General features: G+C 40.5%; 3 protein-coding genes across 4 annotated transcripts; 2 read left to right on the forward strand and 1 right to left on the reverse strand.

The window, feature by feature from the left end:
- Positions 1 to 82: 82 nt before the first annotated feature.
- lamtor1 (late endosomal/lysosomal adaptor, MAPK and MTOR activator 1) lies at positions 83 to 5,231 on the reverse strand. Its single transcript, XM_030391358.1, has 5 exons — positions 4,974 to 5,231; positions 3,613 to 3,758; positions 3,428 to 3,505; positions 2,429 to 2,552; positions 83 to 2,138 (listed from the first exon to the last, which is right to left on the reverse strand). The coding sequence occupies exons 1-5, from the start codon at positions 5,013 to 5,015 to the stop codon at positions 2,046 to 2,048; spliced, it is 483 nt and encodes a 160-aa protein (XP_030247218.1). The 5' UTR covers positions 5,016 to 5,231; the 3' UTR covers positions 83 to 2,045.
- A 1,931-nt stretch (positions 5,232 to 7,162) lies between these two features.
- sfrp2l (secreted frizzled-related protein 2 like) lies at positions 7,163 to 12,071 on the forward strand. Its single transcript, XM_030439458.1, has 3 exons — positions 7,163 to 7,897; positions 10,010 to 10,090; positions 10,232 to 12,071. Exons 1-3 carry the CDS (start codon positions 7,372 to 7,374, stop codon positions 10,624 to 10,626), a joined length of 1,002 nt encoding a protein of 333 aa, XP_030295318.1. The 5' UTR covers positions 7,163 to 7,371; the 3' UTR covers positions 10,627 to 12,071.
- A 487-nt stretch (positions 12,072 to 12,558) lies between these two features.
- On the forward strand, positions 12,559 to 15,757 carry tomt (transmembrane O-methyltransferase). 2 transcript variants are annotated; one of them, XM_030397789.1, is made up of 5 exons: positions 12,559 to 12,621; positions 13,870 to 14,137; positions 14,219 to 14,415; positions 14,594 to 14,716; positions 15,196 to 15,757. In XM_030397789.1, exons 2-5 carry the CDS (start codon positions 13,876 to 13,878, stop codon positions 15,391 to 15,393), a joined length of 780 nt encoding a protein of 259 aa, XP_030253649.1. In that variant the 5' UTR covers positions 12,559 to 12,621; positions 13,870 to 13,875; the 3' UTR covers positions 15,394 to 15,757. The 2 variants fall into 2 exon arrangements, with proteins under 2 accessions (XP_030253649.1, XP_030253657.1); XM_030397797.1 differs by lacking the exon at positions 12,559 to 12,621 and having other exon boundaries at positions 13,856 to 14,137.
- Positions 15,758 to 15,820: the final 63 nt, after the last annotated feature.

The raw sequence follows: 15,820 nt of genomic DNA on the forward strand, positions 1-15,820 counted from the left end.
ATAACACTGCAGCCAATGTCACTGAATGATGTGTACACTATATTGGAATATTTGCAAGATTTAATTAATAAGTCCCAAGTGCTTATGTTGAAAATTTTTAATGAATTAATTAAACCAAAAAATAAACAAACAAAAAAGAAAAAACAAAATCTTAAAACTTTTTGGTACTAGCCTAAGATATTACAAACATATTTCAGGTAGTATAACACAGTTGAGTAACAAACAAAAACAGGAAAAACAAAAAAAAAGAAAAAAAAATGCCAAGAACCCATTGCAAAAAAAGCTCAAATCAAAAGCGTGGTTGAAATAATCAGAGCCAGGTTGCAGATCATCCCTTTAGAGACTCAAGAGTGGCTCACCGTGCTCCCTGCCCACGCATACAGTCGCATGCTCTCCTCCGAAGAGCAAATATACATTTAAAAACACAAATAAATAATCAAAAAAAAGGTCTCGGATCATCTTATCTGCAGTGGTGGTACATAGATTGTTAACGCTCTCCCACACTGCTACAATGGTTAGTTTACTGATTAATATGAACCATTCAATCATATAACAATCTGCAGCGAAAGCATTTTTTTTTTTTAAAAGTCGACAAACGCAAGCCTTAAAAGTGTTCTTGCGTCTCGTAAAAACGTTTCGTCGTCACCACAAGATCATAACCAATCCTGACCAATGAACTCTCTAGGATAAGAGGAAATTCATACAATCCATCATCTGTTTTTTTTATACTCACTCGGAAAATTCTATACAAAGAAGGCATGAATGCACGATATCTGTACCTGCACCCTCCACACGCCGATCCCCTTCATCTCTGTATGCCTTCACTCCTACATATTAGATACATGAAGTTCTAGGATTTGATTTAAAGAGTCTGCCAGCTCATTTTGTTAGTGCTAGAAAACTGAAGAGGACATATTACTGTCTGTAAACTGGAGAACGTGTGCCCCAAGAAATGCTCCATCTTGTGACGTTAGTAGGCCCACCCAGCACAACCATCCTCCGGCGTGCGTTTGCATCCTCACCAATCACCGGCCACGGACAGGTCACTCATGATCTAGCCTCAGTTGGAGTGACAGATTACAAACTCGACAACAACTAACCAGCCAGGCCTGTTTCACTGTCACTTTCTAAACATAATTACAGTGAGAGAAAAAAAAAAAAATCAATGAAACTCACTCAAGTCAGATTGGTTTACTGGTTCATGTTCAGGCTGTAATGAGACATGCCAAAAATTAACTCAATTTTGATGCTCAAACCTAAATTATGACATCTCAATATTGAGCATATTCTCCTTTTTAAAGGTTCAAATGTTTACTCTCTTGGTGTTGTTGTTGTTGTTGTTGTTGGTGGTGTCTAAGGAGAAAGACTGAGGAATGGGCATTGTCATCCAAGGACAACTGAGTGGAGTTAAAGACATGAAGGGCAAAATTAAAGCCAGGTTGCAAGTTTTATATCCAGGTAAACAGCTAAAATACTCAACCACTGCACTTGCACCTATGTTACTGTGATCATTTCTATTCCTCCGTGCCACTTAGATTCCTCATTTCTCCTGTTCCAGAATCCAACAGTTCTGTCCCAGGTTATGAAACTGTATATTCTTGTTTTTCTTCGGAGATCAGTCTGCAGTGTGGCCTGAGTATACAGGCTAGAGAAAAGAAAACAATAAAGATACTGAGTCAGCCCTCAAAAGCAAAAAAAAAAGAGATAAGAGAGATCACCAAGAAGGATGAGTGATGATTTTTCCACAGCTGGTTCTGATAAAGCCTGTGATCCACACATAGAGAGGAGGCCTTGTTGTTGTACATATCAGATCACACCCCAGCGGCCCATTTACAGTAAACACTAAATAAAAGCCATCGGGCGTAATCCTACATCATGTCTGTCTTTGTAGCAGTTAGAGGCAAACCTAAGAAGCACAAGGACCAAGATGCTTTAATAAATGGTGAGCTGGAGTAGAGGGTGAGGATGCAGAGGTGAGAGAGAGAGAGAGAGAGACAGAGAGACAGCAGGATGGGAGGAACAATATGCAGGCCAGAGTTGCAGAATCAGGGAATGGCAAACTGGACCACCAGTTCTTCTTTAGCATCCACTTTGATTTGAGAAATTGCACTGTAAGCGTAGGCTGCTATCTTGGACACCTGAAAAGGAAGAGGAAATCAGTTAAGAATTTATGTGAAGAGTGCAAACAAAGTCATATAGACAATTATGCTGAATAAAACAAGACTAGTCAAAGACAAAAGCAGTAACAGAAAAGGGTATGGTTCCTTTAAGGTCTATTTTAGTCCACACATTTCGCCACGCCTCCCAACACCAAAATACCAAAAGGTTACACATGTTGCATACCCTTTCCTCCTGATGTTAAATGTAGCTAACAAGGAAATGGCAAATGCTAAACATCTCTCTCGTGTATTAGTGTACAACTGATTACCTGCTGAACGTCTGAGTATGGCACCAGGTCACTTGCAAGCACTTGGTGGGGCTGGCTCGTGAGGGAGGGGAGAGCGAGGGCTTTCTTCTGGGGCAGACTGTTGCTCAACACAGCCAGCTTCGTACTGAAAAACAAAATACACACAAGCGCACTAAGACTTTTCTCCGTCATCACCTCAACTGCAGTTTAGACTTTAAAAGACAGTTTGTCCACCACGCGTCACCTTGTCTCTCATGTGTTTTTAGCCTTAACAAAGCTGCTGTCTCACTACATCTGAGGTTTAAGGTAATGTTTGAGGCAAGAAGGCCTAAGGTGTTGCAATTTTCTAGTTGAGTCACTTCCTCTGTCTCCCTCTTGAGTTGTCAGGTTGGTGTAGAAATTTCAAACATTGTTTACAGTTTCATTTTCCCACCTACATTTAAGTCAGCGCATACCATGTGTTCCAACAAACCAGTAGATGCTTTTGGATACACACCTGGCTCACTTTTGAAACAGACAACTTTCTTCCCTTCTCATTTCCAATTGGTATAATTGATGGCGCCGCTGTCGCAAAGACAACTGGATTGCTTAACATTTTCCTCCAAGTAACAAGATGGTGGCATAATTCAATCTATGACACCATCAATAAACTTGGCAATGAACTTGTGTACTGCCGGGTGAAGTTGTTTTTCCCTTTAGCTTTAAATTAGTGAGCTACAACCAGAATACACACCGCAGAGCACCATACAGTAAAGACAGCACAAAAGTGCACAACATTTTATAAACGAAAGACATCATCATTGTATGGCTCTTGCAACTCAAAAACCCATGATATCTTACACTGCTTAACAACCATTTTCAGATAAGTGCAATGCACAAATGTGTCTAATTTTAAAAGCCAATGCTTGTCCAAACAGAGGCCAACACGCTTCCCATATCCATTCACATAAACAAAACAGAAAACTGCAGAGCAGCAGCAACCTTCCGCGACAACGATTACCCAACCGCTTACCCACATACCTGTATTGCCGAGCTTTGTCCATGTATTCATGCTGCTCCATCATGACGGAGTCAGCTGCTGAGACATCAATGATGTTCCTGACAGAAAGGAAATCATGGCAGGTTCATTGAAAGAACCACATGAAACAGTGCTTTATTATTAGGAAACATGTCAAATCTGGCTCAGCTATGCAGAAATTACTTACTGTGCTGTCTTGGTGAGGATGGATGTGAGGAGGGCCTGTTCATCTGTCCGCGCTGAGGGGACACTGGGAGTGAGCCAGTCGGTCCCATTTGGGGGTTTGCTGACTGGGTTCGGGTGGGGGATCAGCGGCTTACGTTCATCAGGGTCCTATAAAAGGTCGAGCAGAATATAAATTCACAATCACAAAGTTATTTTTCAGCTAATGGCAGTAAAACAAATGAAGTTACAATGTATAGCAAAAAGAGTGCCTGAGGTAATACTTTCTTAATTGAGCATGACATAAGAAAACAAGAGACAACAGTGTGACCCATTAGAAGTGGGTTCTCCAGTAGGTACAAAAATCAGTTTGCTACCATTAATAATTAGATAATGTGAGTAAACTCCGAGGTATCACTTCTCCTTGCAGAACCTGCTCTGAGATCAGTTTCACCATTCTTCCACTCACAGTCAAACCTTACAAGAAACATAAATATTTGATCCAACTGCAACAGCAGTCAAAGTTTCCTTGTTGCTAGTAAAAGTGGACTTCTATCTGAATGAATAACCCTAATCAAGTTCACACTGAATTGAACAAAATGGACAAATTGGACTGGGTTTAACTGATGATTATATTATATTACATGAGACTAGGTTACATTTTCAGACTAATTCTTATTATTAACACAGGTTCAATATAGGACAGATATGTCTTACTACTTAGTACTCATTGTGCTATTGTCAACTCCAGATTAACTGCATATGAGGGCAGTTTAGTGAGTGAAGGAAGAACTGACTAGTTTCCTGAAACTAAAAATACCAGGAATCTTGATTGTCATATGACACAAAACACAACAAGACCATGGACCAGAATATCTACCCCTTCTGTAGTCCGTGGGTACGTCTGTATCACAATTCAGAATTTAGTCATTTACTAGTTGTTGAATTCTTTACAGATTACTTGAAAACAAAACAGAGACAAGAATGTAATTAAACCATTAATTGTCTTGTGCAGCTAATCTTTAAATTAGCTGTAAATAAATTGTCATATGTACCCTACATTCATTTTCAAAACGCGTTTATTTGCCTTCACATATGTGCAGGTCTTCTTATCTATGATCGTTTCTCATCTGAGTGCCAACTTCTCAGCCTGCCCTCGGCCAGGCCTTTCACGAAGGCTTAAGCTAGCAGGCTAAAGCTGCTTTTAGGTGTCACATTCACTTTAACTACTTAAAAACAAGCCCTTGGTAAATTCACCACTCATCAATCAGCGGCAATGCATGCATAAAACATCCTGGATGAGTAAAAGACAATATCTCGCACGTCGCTTCTTCATAAAATCATGGTTATTAAAGGGACAGTTTTAGCCAGCTAGCAGCTAACTACCTGCTCTGTGGTCTCGTTCTCGCTGCTGTAACAGCAACCCATGACAGCGTCCGAGGGGCGAAGCTACACAACCCCAGCCTCCCTGTTCTCCGTCAGAAACGAGACGTGTTTATCTTCTCCAACAAAACATAAAACTTCTCCCCGGCGTGGTTTTACTTGAGCTTCATCTAAAGGTAGGAAGCTACTGTCAACAGCAGCAGCTCCTCTGACGAGCTATCACATGACAGCAGCCCTGGTGCAACAACACAGCGACTACTTCCGGTATTTGAGAGGCAGCTGCGGCCCTCGTCACGTGACGGGGGACTTTTCAAACGTGAGTTTTGGTTTTTGAAAAAAAGATGGGGAAAAAATGATAGAAAAGTTTAAGATTTCCAAAAAAAAACATCATATTCTATGACATTTAGAATAATAATGTGTCCTTTGTGGACAAGACCAAGCTGCATCAGAGGAACCCCTTAAAAACAGAGTTGTAGTTTTTGCATTATGTGGTGCATAAACAAGAATTAGTAATTCATCTGGTTGACCTATAGCTTTAGGTGTATAATCTGCTGTGTGCACTGTACTCAATATTAGGAACTTTGAAATGACAGGGTAGGCCTAACAGAGGGCGGTAGGAGCCCAACAGCAAACAGTGCCCTGGTGCACCAAACAGGTCAATTCAGCCAGGCTTGTATTCATTAAATTGAGTGTTAAATAACTGATCCATTAACCTAAGAGGTGTTTTAATATTGAGCAGTATAGCTACTGTTTAAACTCCATACTGGTATGATCTTGACATGAATATAAAATGCATTACAATAGCTTTCATGCACTATGTTCCACTCTAGCACACTGCCAGTTTCACCTGCTCGAGCAGTGTTTTCTTTACCTTTTCTCCCAAAGAGTGTAGCAATTTTAGTCACATACAAACATTGCAAATGTTTAATCAATCACAATCTATTTGATTATGCTCAGTCTTAATCCGTAAGAGGCTACGACTGAGCATAATCAAATAGACAGCAGCGGGAGAAGGGAACAGGACGAGGCATGTTTCTCACTGGAACAACATGAAAGGCTCCATGATGCCTTCTGGCTGAGTGTGATGACAGAGAACCACACACAGAGATTCTCTGACTGACACACAAGTTAGATTTTAGTTCTAGTGAATCATTTCATAATACAGACAGTGTTTTTGTCATACACCTAATCACACATTATCCTATTCTTTTGGCTTTTACAACGAAACTTTTGTGAATTCTTCCTAGTTTATTATAAATGTCTTGCAAACAGAAGCACACTACTTATTAGATGAATACAGGCCTAACAGTACAGACAAAACAAACATTAACAAACAAAGAAATCCAGCACAAAATACAATCTCCAAAGGCAAACATCACCAGGCAAAGATTGGGATTCAGAGACGAAGAGAAAAAGACTTTTGGACTGACTGAGCAGCATCCTGAATTGAAAGTTGCACTGTTTAGCTTCATGTAATCCTAATCAAAACAATAACACAAATTTCCACAAAATGATATGCACAATTGGCAGTCAACCGTTGTGTAAAAAGTACAAGTTTTGCAAAGAAAGATAGAATAAATATTGGTCCACTAAGCATACATATCGTGTCTGCATTAAATGCATGTGTACATACATAGCCTAGACATGTTATACACAGTGTGCAGCATTCATGTTGTAAAATTATGTAGCCTACACCAAAGTTTAAAGATGCACTATATAGTTATGGGAAAGGCATTTCAATCAGAGGAGAAAAATATTCATGACTTATATTTTTTTATGTCTAAACAAACTAAATAAACAAACTCTCTCTGTTTTCATGACTGAATAAACACGTGGATTTTAAAGGACAACACAATTTCATACTGTTTTACTTTGTTTAAATGTGGCGGCCCCTGACACCTTTTCTTGCTTCAAACAGTGTTCTGGGGACCTTATTTTCCTCTGAGAACAGCTTGTTTATTCACTTATGGAAACAATACATATTTCTGAGTTTGTCAAATTACCTAATTAATTTTGCAAATATTTAAATGACTTTTAAAGTCATTCACAGAACTACACAGTGCCCCTTTTCAGCATAGTTTGAAATTACAAGGCAAAATGGAGATTATACTTCACTTTTCCCGCTCAGTGTCAACAACACAATTGAGCAGGAACAAACGATATTAAAAGAGGCTCTCTCTCTATAATAATGTCTGTGACAACATGCCGCCGCAGGCTCTGTAAAGTGTGGAGGCAGACGCCAGTCTGATAAGGTGCGGTGATGGCTGGGAGGCGCCTGCCCTCTCATTAACCCCCCGTTTCCTCCACACCTCTTCGTTTACACCTTCAGGCCGGTCAAGTCCAGGCAGCAGTGCAGCAGCTCTGACGCCTCCAGTCTGTTCTCCCTGGAACAAACGCAGCTATGTTAGTCTCTGTGCTCAGCTTTATTCTCTTGGTTGGCGGTTCTCATGCGTCTGACACCGTGGTTCCTGCCCAGCTCGGGCCGCCGTCGCTCGGGTTCAGCTCCTCGGTCCGCTCGGTGTGTAAACCAATTCCGAGCACCCTGTCTCTGTGCCACGGTATCGGCTACAGGCACATGCGGGTCCCCAACTTGCTCGGCCATGACACCCTGAGGGAGGCCCAGCAGCAGTCGGCGGCCTGGCTGCCCCTCATCTCCAAGCTGTGCCACCGGGACACCAAGAAGTTCCTGTGCTCGCTGTTCGCTCCGGTGTGTCTGCCGGAGTACAGCGGGCCGGTCAGCCCCTGCAGGAGCCTGTGCGAGACGGTGCGGGACGGCTGCGTGCCCGTCATGAGCGCGTTCGGGTTCCCTTGGCCGGAGATGTTCAACTGTACCCGGTTCCCGCGAGGTACCGAGCTCTGTATCCCGGCAACCGGAGAGCACGAGGGGCGGACGGTGGAGGAGGTCAGGCGCGAGGAGGCACTGAAAGGTCAGAGGACAGATATCCTTCAGGTTTTCTAACTTTTTACTGAACTATGATAACTGAAACCTCTCACACCATCTCAAAAACACGTTCACCATCAAATATCATCTTAACTGTGAACTCAAACACATTTTTCATCTTCATGTTTGAGTTTGTGGGGTTTATAGTCTACCAAGAAAAGTTTTTCTTGCACTATATCTGCTGTAGGGTCCCAAGTAAATTCACAATACCCTATACCAACATACTATACTATTCCATAGTTGCCAACTCTCCCGATTCACGCGGGAGACTCCCGATTTTTAACCCTATCTCCCTCGACGCTCCCGGTCAGTAATTTCTCCTGTTAATCTCCCGATTTTACAGTAAAGGAAACAAGTAAGATTGTGTCCCTATATTTGTTGCAGTATCTGGCAACCCTGGTCTGCCAAAATCATTTGATTTTGATGATGGCGTGATTTTTGTCTGTTTAATATCACGAGCGAATGGGGAATTTAAGTTTCACACAATATTCTGTGGATATCTACTCGGGTCCAGCTGAGACTTTACTGAGGTTCCCCCAGTGTCAGCAGCAGGAGGACGGTTAGCTCACCTCTCAGAGTCTTGCACTGAATCACTGGAGACTGATTTAGGGACCGTCATTAAATTACTTAGCATAAATATATTAATACAAAATAACTGCTGTTTTTTAGAATATCTTTCATGTCATGTGACCCAGTGACTCCAAACCAGCTGCAGATTGTATCAGTAAACTGGACGAGTAAGACACCTATTGTTATTGTATTTTAGTGCTTCCTCTATTTAATATGAATATTAATATGCAGAAATTATGATTATTTTTCTCAATAGCTTCCATGGCATGTGGCTCACTGACTTCTGAAATGCTCAGGATGAACATATTTTCAAGCAGCAATGTCAGCTTCTACACTATTTTGTCTCATGTCTTAGATTCTGATTCTGAAATTCTGAAAATGATTTTCTTTTCCAAAATCTCACGAGTAGGTGAGATTTAAAGGGTCATTTTTCAAAAAATTTTCCGGGGAGGCATGCCCCCAGACCCCCCAGGTGTTGCTAGGTTATCAACTCAGAGCACAGCTGCTATAAAAAAAAATAGGGGAAACACTGTTCTAAGAATTTTGGACATGTGTGGTTTAAAATACAAGGCAAGAAATTATGACAAATAAATCACACACCTGGCGAAGGAACCTTGTTACTTGGGCCGATACACCAATGAAAAAAATCTCCCTATTTTTCACAACCCAATGTTGGCAAGTATGCTATTCATACATAGTTCTTTACAGTCCACACACCAGATTCAACCGATATCTGTGACAAACAAGATTTGCTTGAATATAGATATGTCTGAGTTCATTTGGAAAGCCTTGGTTAGATAGTTATTCCAGCAGAGTGCAACCTGACATTCAACCGTTGTATCCCGCTCAGTAGATTACATGTCATGATCATAGTTGTTTGCTGTATCATAGAAGGGTGCAGCACAGAACACATGAGGTAAACTAGGAAGTACAAAAGTGGCATACCCTGTCTCCATAGGCATTTTCTTTTTGGACTTAATGACGTATTGGCCCTCGGGCCTTCTTCACGATCAACAAAACATGATAAAAAAAGTTTTTAAAAAATGCTCATGGAACCAGAGTGTGCATACTTTTGCCCTATTTTCACAATAGTTAAATAACCCCAATTGAAAGGGTCCTTCATGTGTTTCTGTTTAAAAAATATATTGATATTGATATTGGTATCACAAGGTCATAATCAATCAGGCTGTAGTACAATTATTGCACAGAATGTGTTCGACCCAAGGCACTGGGATATAGTGCATACAGCCTTTGAAAGTTATCTCTTAATTCTATAATTTTGTTTCATGCATTTGTTTTTCAGTTTGTTCATTTTTGCAGTTGTAACAACTACATTTCGCTCTGCTTATCGCTGCAGTTCAATCCAATCTTTTCTTATAATTGCTTTACGTGCCTTGATCCTGGAGTTTCTGCTCAAAAACAACACTCCCACCAGTCTTTGTGATTTTCTTTTCAACATCCCTGCTGCAGACACTCACAGCTGTCTAATGTTAATGCTAATACCACTCCCACCTTTTCCATCCCGCAGGGAGTGTTATCTGTGATGCCTGTAGTCTGGCTGCTGAAGGAGAGACTGACATCCAGGAAAACTTCTGCCGCAGTTCATATGGTGAGAGCAAAGTGATTTAGATAACACAGGTTTACAAAATACATCCCTTTTTCTTTGCCGAATGGAGTAGAGCAGCATGACCACCTGTATTGATACAAAACAATATAATGTGGCTGAAAGTTCTCTCTGTCTCTATCGCAGCATTTAAGATGCGTCTGGGAAGTGTGTCGACAGTGGGAGGGGACCGTCAGCTGGTGCCTACGGCCCGCAGCCGCATCCTCAGGTGGGCAGGGGGAGGTGCAGAGAGGGCAGAAGGGGTCGGAGGTGCAATGGCTCACAATGCTTTGTGGCTACAAGAAGGAGGCACCTGTACTTGTCCTGGCTTAGACTCTGCGGAGACAATCGTAGACAGGGGGTTAGAGGAGGAGCAGACAGATAAGAGACAAGCAGGGGCCCAGGGTGGATGGTACCTGGCACTGGCTCAGGCTGAGGAGGGAAGACTGGTGCTGACTCGACTGGTGAAGTGGACCAGAGGGGACAAAGAGCTGAAGAAGTTCATCAGAGGTCTCCTTAAGCAGTCCTGCCCAGAGCTGTAGATAGGGCTGCATCAAAAAAAGAAGCAGCATATCCTCTCATTTAAGAAGCCTGAACCAGCATTTTTGCCATTTTTGCTAGAAAAATGACAAACAAGTTAACCGATTATCAAACTAGCTGGCAATTAACTTTTCTTTTGATCAACTAATTGATTTATCAACTAATTGTTGCAGCTGTAGACAGGGAGTTAACTATTGCAGTCCTGCATCTGGACGTTGCTTTGTGATCCTTATGTGCTGCTATTAGCAACAACCAAAGTTAAAGTTATCCAAGAATGGGTTAGGAACAAATTGGGAACAATGCTCTGCTTAGAAAAAAATCCTAAACAACATTAAATAAATGAGTTGAGTACAGACTGTTGGATACTATGTAAATGAACCAGTGTTTAAAGATTAGTTCATGGACGTCTGTAAATCTGCATACCACCCACTCTTTTGATTAATTGTTCTTGATTAAATCTAAAGAAGGAGATAAATTCCAGGTAATCAATCAATTCTTACTTGGTAAATGCGGATTATTTTCTGTCCCATCAAGGATCATTACATCATGATTACTTTACCATTACTCACCATGTTTGTGTTCCTTCATGTAAAATATAGCCTAATTTTTGCAAACTGACCAGTGAGCGCTTTTGACAATGATTATTAGTTCATGAATGACAAAAGACAGAGAGCCCAAGAGTCGATACATAAGCCAATCAAAAGAGCTAATTGCAAACCCTTTGATAATTATTTTATAGTTTCATTGGCTGGTTCCAACTCCTTGAAGGTAAGGACTTGCTGCTATTCTTAAATGAAACGTTTTAGACTGTTGGTCGTACAAAAGAAGCAATTTGAGAACTTTGGTCTTTGGGAAATTGTGATGAAGATTTTTCGCACTTTTTTGACAGACTAAAAGATTAGTCCTTAAAAAGAATCAGCAGATTAATCGATATTGAAAATAATCATACATTAAAGCCCTGTTGTTTCCCTTTTTGTAATTACAAAGTACCCTATATTTTCAAAAATCTCACACAGGCGCTGATGGTAAGGCCTTGTTACAAAAGTTACTGCTGCACATGGCATGCAAAAGTTGATGTTCTTAGAACTGGAGCGATATTCATGTATTTTCTTGTACATTTGTATATATAGAATCAAAGTGTTTTGTTGGTGTTTGCAGGGGTCTAAGTTTTGTATTGATACATATCTGGGTTGAAGCATTGCATTTGTTACTTTTAATGATAAAATGTTTTCTAACACATTATAATATTTTTCTACATACTTACACTTTTCTAATACTACCATCATCGTAATACTTTTCTGCACAAAGCATAAGCAATAAATATAAAGGACCTGTTATTTAACCATTTTCATGTCTCTGGATGCCATAGTCTCAAGTCACATCAAAATAGAAGCACTGAATAGAAATAAATTAAATGTGATGTCAACAATAAATCATTAACAGCTGAGTTTGGTCATTGTTCTTCATTCATTATATATATTTGTACTTAACATGATTGTACTGAAGTTTTTAAATACTGATAATATTCCTCACATCACCTTCTGTGTGTCTTTCTTGATCATTCCATCATGACTCAGTAAAAAAACAAAGAAATTTGATTCCACACAGACACACACCTGTTGATGTTAACTTGATATATCAAGTGTCTGTTTCTTGCCGCCTCTCTTTGTCTCGCTGTATCTGCTCCTATTCTTATCCTGTACACCTGGACACAAGGTTGTCTGTTTGTTGGATCAAAAGTGATCACAAAAAAGTGTTGTTTAACAGCTATAGAGTTAGTTAATGTCACTGTATCTCAACTGGATATAATTATAGGACATACACTGTCCCACACGTGATACATGAATTATTCATACCTCCAGGTCTCTTACCTTCTCCCACACACACACACACACACGCGCGCCTCTCCGTCTTTCTACACTCGTCTCAGCCACTTTAATCTTCACTATCATCCACGCTGCTGCGGCTCTGCTCTCACCTGACTTTTAAGAAAACAGGTGAGTATGTCAGCTTTTCATGGGACAGTAAGATAGACTTTAAGTCTGATGCAAATGTTTTGTTAGATTATCTGTTGTGTGCGGTGCAGAAAGCCTGAAGAGTCTGCAGTTATCTGAGGCAGTAGAAACATCTAGAGAGGAAGAGTACTCACATCCACCACAGGACTGAGGCGTGAAAGGTTGTCAATGTGTAGTCTGTTCAAGTGTACTTCAAAACAAGGATGGTTTGGCACGTGTGTGTGAAATTTTTGTAAAGATTATTTCATTGTTCTTTATTTTCCTTCTTATCTAATACCAACTAAAAAGATTGCAGAATCCCAGCTTTAAGCAGACTAGACACATTGCTTTCTTACACTGTACTGCCGGTACAGTTACATTTAAAGTGACAGTTCACCCCAAAATAAAAATACATATATTTCCTCTTACCATGTAGTGCTATTTATCCATCTAAATTGTTTGGACATGAGTTGCCAAGTTTGGGCAGTTTGGCTGTAGAGATGTCTGCTAACATCAACGGGCCTCATTCACCAATATCTTCTTAAGAGTCTTCTTAGATTCTTTCTTAAGTTGTTCTTAAGAGGTTCCTTAAGAAAACCCTACGTCAGATTCACCAACTCGTTTGTAAGCTTCAGAATTGTTCGCAGCTGTGTTCTTACATTGATGAAAGCTGCAGGAGCAATATATATGCCATTGTTTTGCGGGCCTTGGATGGAAAAAATGCCACATATAATTAGGGTGGGGGGGTTACTAATTGATGGCATGTTTCCAATTTACTTGATTTATCTTAAATCATTGGCACATTTAATTTATTTTAGAAATCAAATTCTTTGTAAATTACCAAAAATATGAAATAAACAAATAAATGAAGAAATATGACAGAATTATCACTGTAATATTGCATTTTATTGAACTACACAAGAGAAGAAAACACAACAATGCCAACATTTCGGCACTGAAATGTGAGTAAGAGTACTCCTGAGTGTTCGTAGGATTTGTTCTTGCCTAAGAAAAAATCCTAGATAAGAAAAAATTCATGAATGCCACAATCTTCGTAAAATCTTCGTAAGTGGGACTTAAGAACAAATTTGTTCGTAAGAACGGTTCATGAATGAGGCCCAATGTCTCTTCACAGAACCCATGACCTGATTACTTAAGATAACTTTGGCCTCCACCACATGGCCCCCAGCTGCTTAATACAAGGTATTATATCATGAATAACGAATCTACTCACGTGCTTTCTTTATACAGGATAGGATGGTGTCTCCTGCTATTGCTCTGGCCTTCATTCCCCTCCTCCTGACACTGCTTATCAAGTACCGTTACTACTTTATGTTGTTATATCGGGCAGTCCTAGTCAGGATATGGAAGGACTGTGTTACTGGTCTGAGCCGAGAGGAGCGCGCTTACCAGTATGTTCTCACTCACGCCACCCCTGGAGACCCTGACAGCATCCTGGATGCCTTCGATATCTGGTGCAGCAAGGTGGAGTTCATCAGCAACATTGGGCCTAAAAAGGGTGAGGAGAGCCTTTATTTTACACAACAACTGTCCTGTTTACAAGCATGATTTTTTACATGTTTGGTTCATCTGCATGTAGGGAAGATCCTGGACCGGCTGCTGATGGAGCAGAGCCCCCTGACAGTGCTAGAGTTGGGTGCCCACTGTGGGTACAGCACGGTGAGGATTGCCCAAGCTCTTCCTCTGGGTGCCCGGCTCTACAGCGTCGAGATGGACCAGAGGAACGCTGCCATCGCTGAGAAAATCATCCGCCTGGCAGGGTTTGACGATGACACGGTGAGAGTGCAGAAACATGTCACCTTTAATCCCAAAGCTCTCCGGTTTAAAAGCCCCAAATGACCGACCTACAGGCAATCGTCATTATCTTTTTATATAAATCTGGGACATTTCCATTTTATTTATTGAATATGAGGAGCACTGTATCTTTGAGACGGCCATGCTGTGTGCTCCCCAGGTGGAGCTCATCGTGAGTCCATCTGATGAGGTGATACCTCAGCTGCGGTCCAACTATGGTCTGGAAAAGCTGGATTTTGTCTTCATGGACCACTGGAAGAAATGCTACGCTCCTGATCTGCAGGTGACTAAAACAAATCCTCAGAAAGAACATTACAACAGAGGTCTGCTGTTGCTAGCTGGTTAGCGTGTTAACTTCAGGAGACATCTCTGCAACAGCAATTCAAAATATCAAAACAAATTTCTTTATTTTGTCGATAATTCTAGTTAATTTTTTAATGTGTTCAACCAAAAATCTGACATTTTGCACCTTTAAATGTATTTATTTATTTAGATATTTATTTGATATTATTCTCCCTTTGCGTCTCCCCTGTATTCATAAAATAATCATCAAGTATACAAATAGGGGAATTAATACAAAATAAATCAATCAATTAATGGCATATGTATTTGTATATATTTATATAAAGTCTGCCGAAGCCTGATTCTTCAAGATACCTCAGTAATATACATGCACTGGAATTGTTCTTAAATAAATACATTATATTTTGCCACCTGTTCCACTCCTTCAGTTACATGATACTGCCTCTGTATGTGTAACAGATGCTGGAGGGTTCTGGTCTGCTGGGTAAAGGATCTATGATTGTGGCCGACAACGTGCTGTTCCCCGGGGCTCCAAAGTTCCTCAGACACATTCGTAAGAGCGGCCTGTACGAGTGGAGGGTCCACCGGGCCACGCTGGAGTACAGCAAAGGCATCAGGGACGGCATGGCTGAGCTGATTTACCAGGGAATCAAGTAGATGAAGTGGCAAGAGATGGGCTGATGATGGTATACCCCCTGTTCAAAGAAATTTTGAATACAATTTTGAATGAAAACTTAACTGTATTTTATTTTCTAGAAAGTTTGATTCACCTGAAAACTGAGTATGTAGTTATTCAGTAATGTATGGCAACTCAAGGAAGCTTCATGAATGTCTTTCAATATACCTCACCAACAGCACCCTCTTCTGTGGTAAAAGGGAACTATCAGGAAAATAAACTGTCATGTACAAATTTAGTAACACCTTGTGCACAACACAGTTTTTACAGGAACAACATCTGCCCTTTTATTCCTGCTGAGGATCTTTGTAACCTGGCAGCACTCTTGGTATTTTGTCCAGTCAGCTGTCCAATAAAACCAAAACAAAAACAGAAGGAAATCTTTTAATAAATATGTCTTTTATTTAA

This window comes from Sparus aurata, chromosome 2 (assembly GCF_900880675.1).
Source record: "Sparus aurata chromosome 2, fSpaAur1.1, whole genome shotgun sequence".
Taxonomy (NCBI): domain Eukaryota; kingdom Metazoa; phylum Chordata; class Actinopteri; order Spariformes; family Sparidae; genus Sparus; species Sparus aurata.

Excerpts from the sequence above, each read along its gene's own strand:
- lamtor1 (XM_030391358.1), bottom strand. The coding sequence starts at position 5,015 with ATGGGTTGCTGTTACAGCAGCGAGAACGAGACCACAGAGCAG. Across the intron at positions 3,506-3,612 it reads ATCCTCACCAAGACAGCACA|GAACATCATTGATGTCTCAG; the intron begins GTAAGTAATTTC and ends CCTTTCTGTCAG. Across the intron at positions 2,553-3,427 it reads GACAAAGCTCGGCAATACAG|TACGAAGCTGGCTGTGTTGA; the intron begins GTATGTGGGTAA and ends TTTGTTTTTCAG.
- sfrp2l (XM_030439458.1), top strand. The coding sequence starts at position 7,372 with ATGTTAGTCTCTGTGCTCAGCTTTATTCTCTTGGTTGGCGGTTCTCAT. Across the intron at positions 7,898-10,009 it reads GCGCGAGGAGGCACTGAAAG|GGAGTGTTATCTGTGATGCC; the intron begins GTCAGAGGACAG and ends TCCATCCCGCAG. Across the intron at positions 10,091-10,231 it reads CTTCTGCCGCAGTTCATATG|CATTTAAGATGCGTCTGGGA; the intron begins GTGAGAGCAAAG and ends TCTCTATCGCAG.
- tomt (XM_030397789.1), top strand. The coding sequence starts at position 13,876 with ATGGTGTCTCCTGCTATTGCTCTGGCCTTCATTCCCCTCCTCCTGACA. Across the intron at positions 14,416-14,593 it reads CAGGGTTTGACGATGACACG|GTGGAGCTCATCGTGAGTCC; the intron begins GTGAGAGTGCAG and ends TGTGCTCCCCAG. Across the intron at positions 14,717-15,195 it reads GCTACGCTCCTGATCTGCAG|ATGCTGGAGGGTTCTGGTCT; the intron begins GTGACTAAAACA and ends TATGTGTAACAG.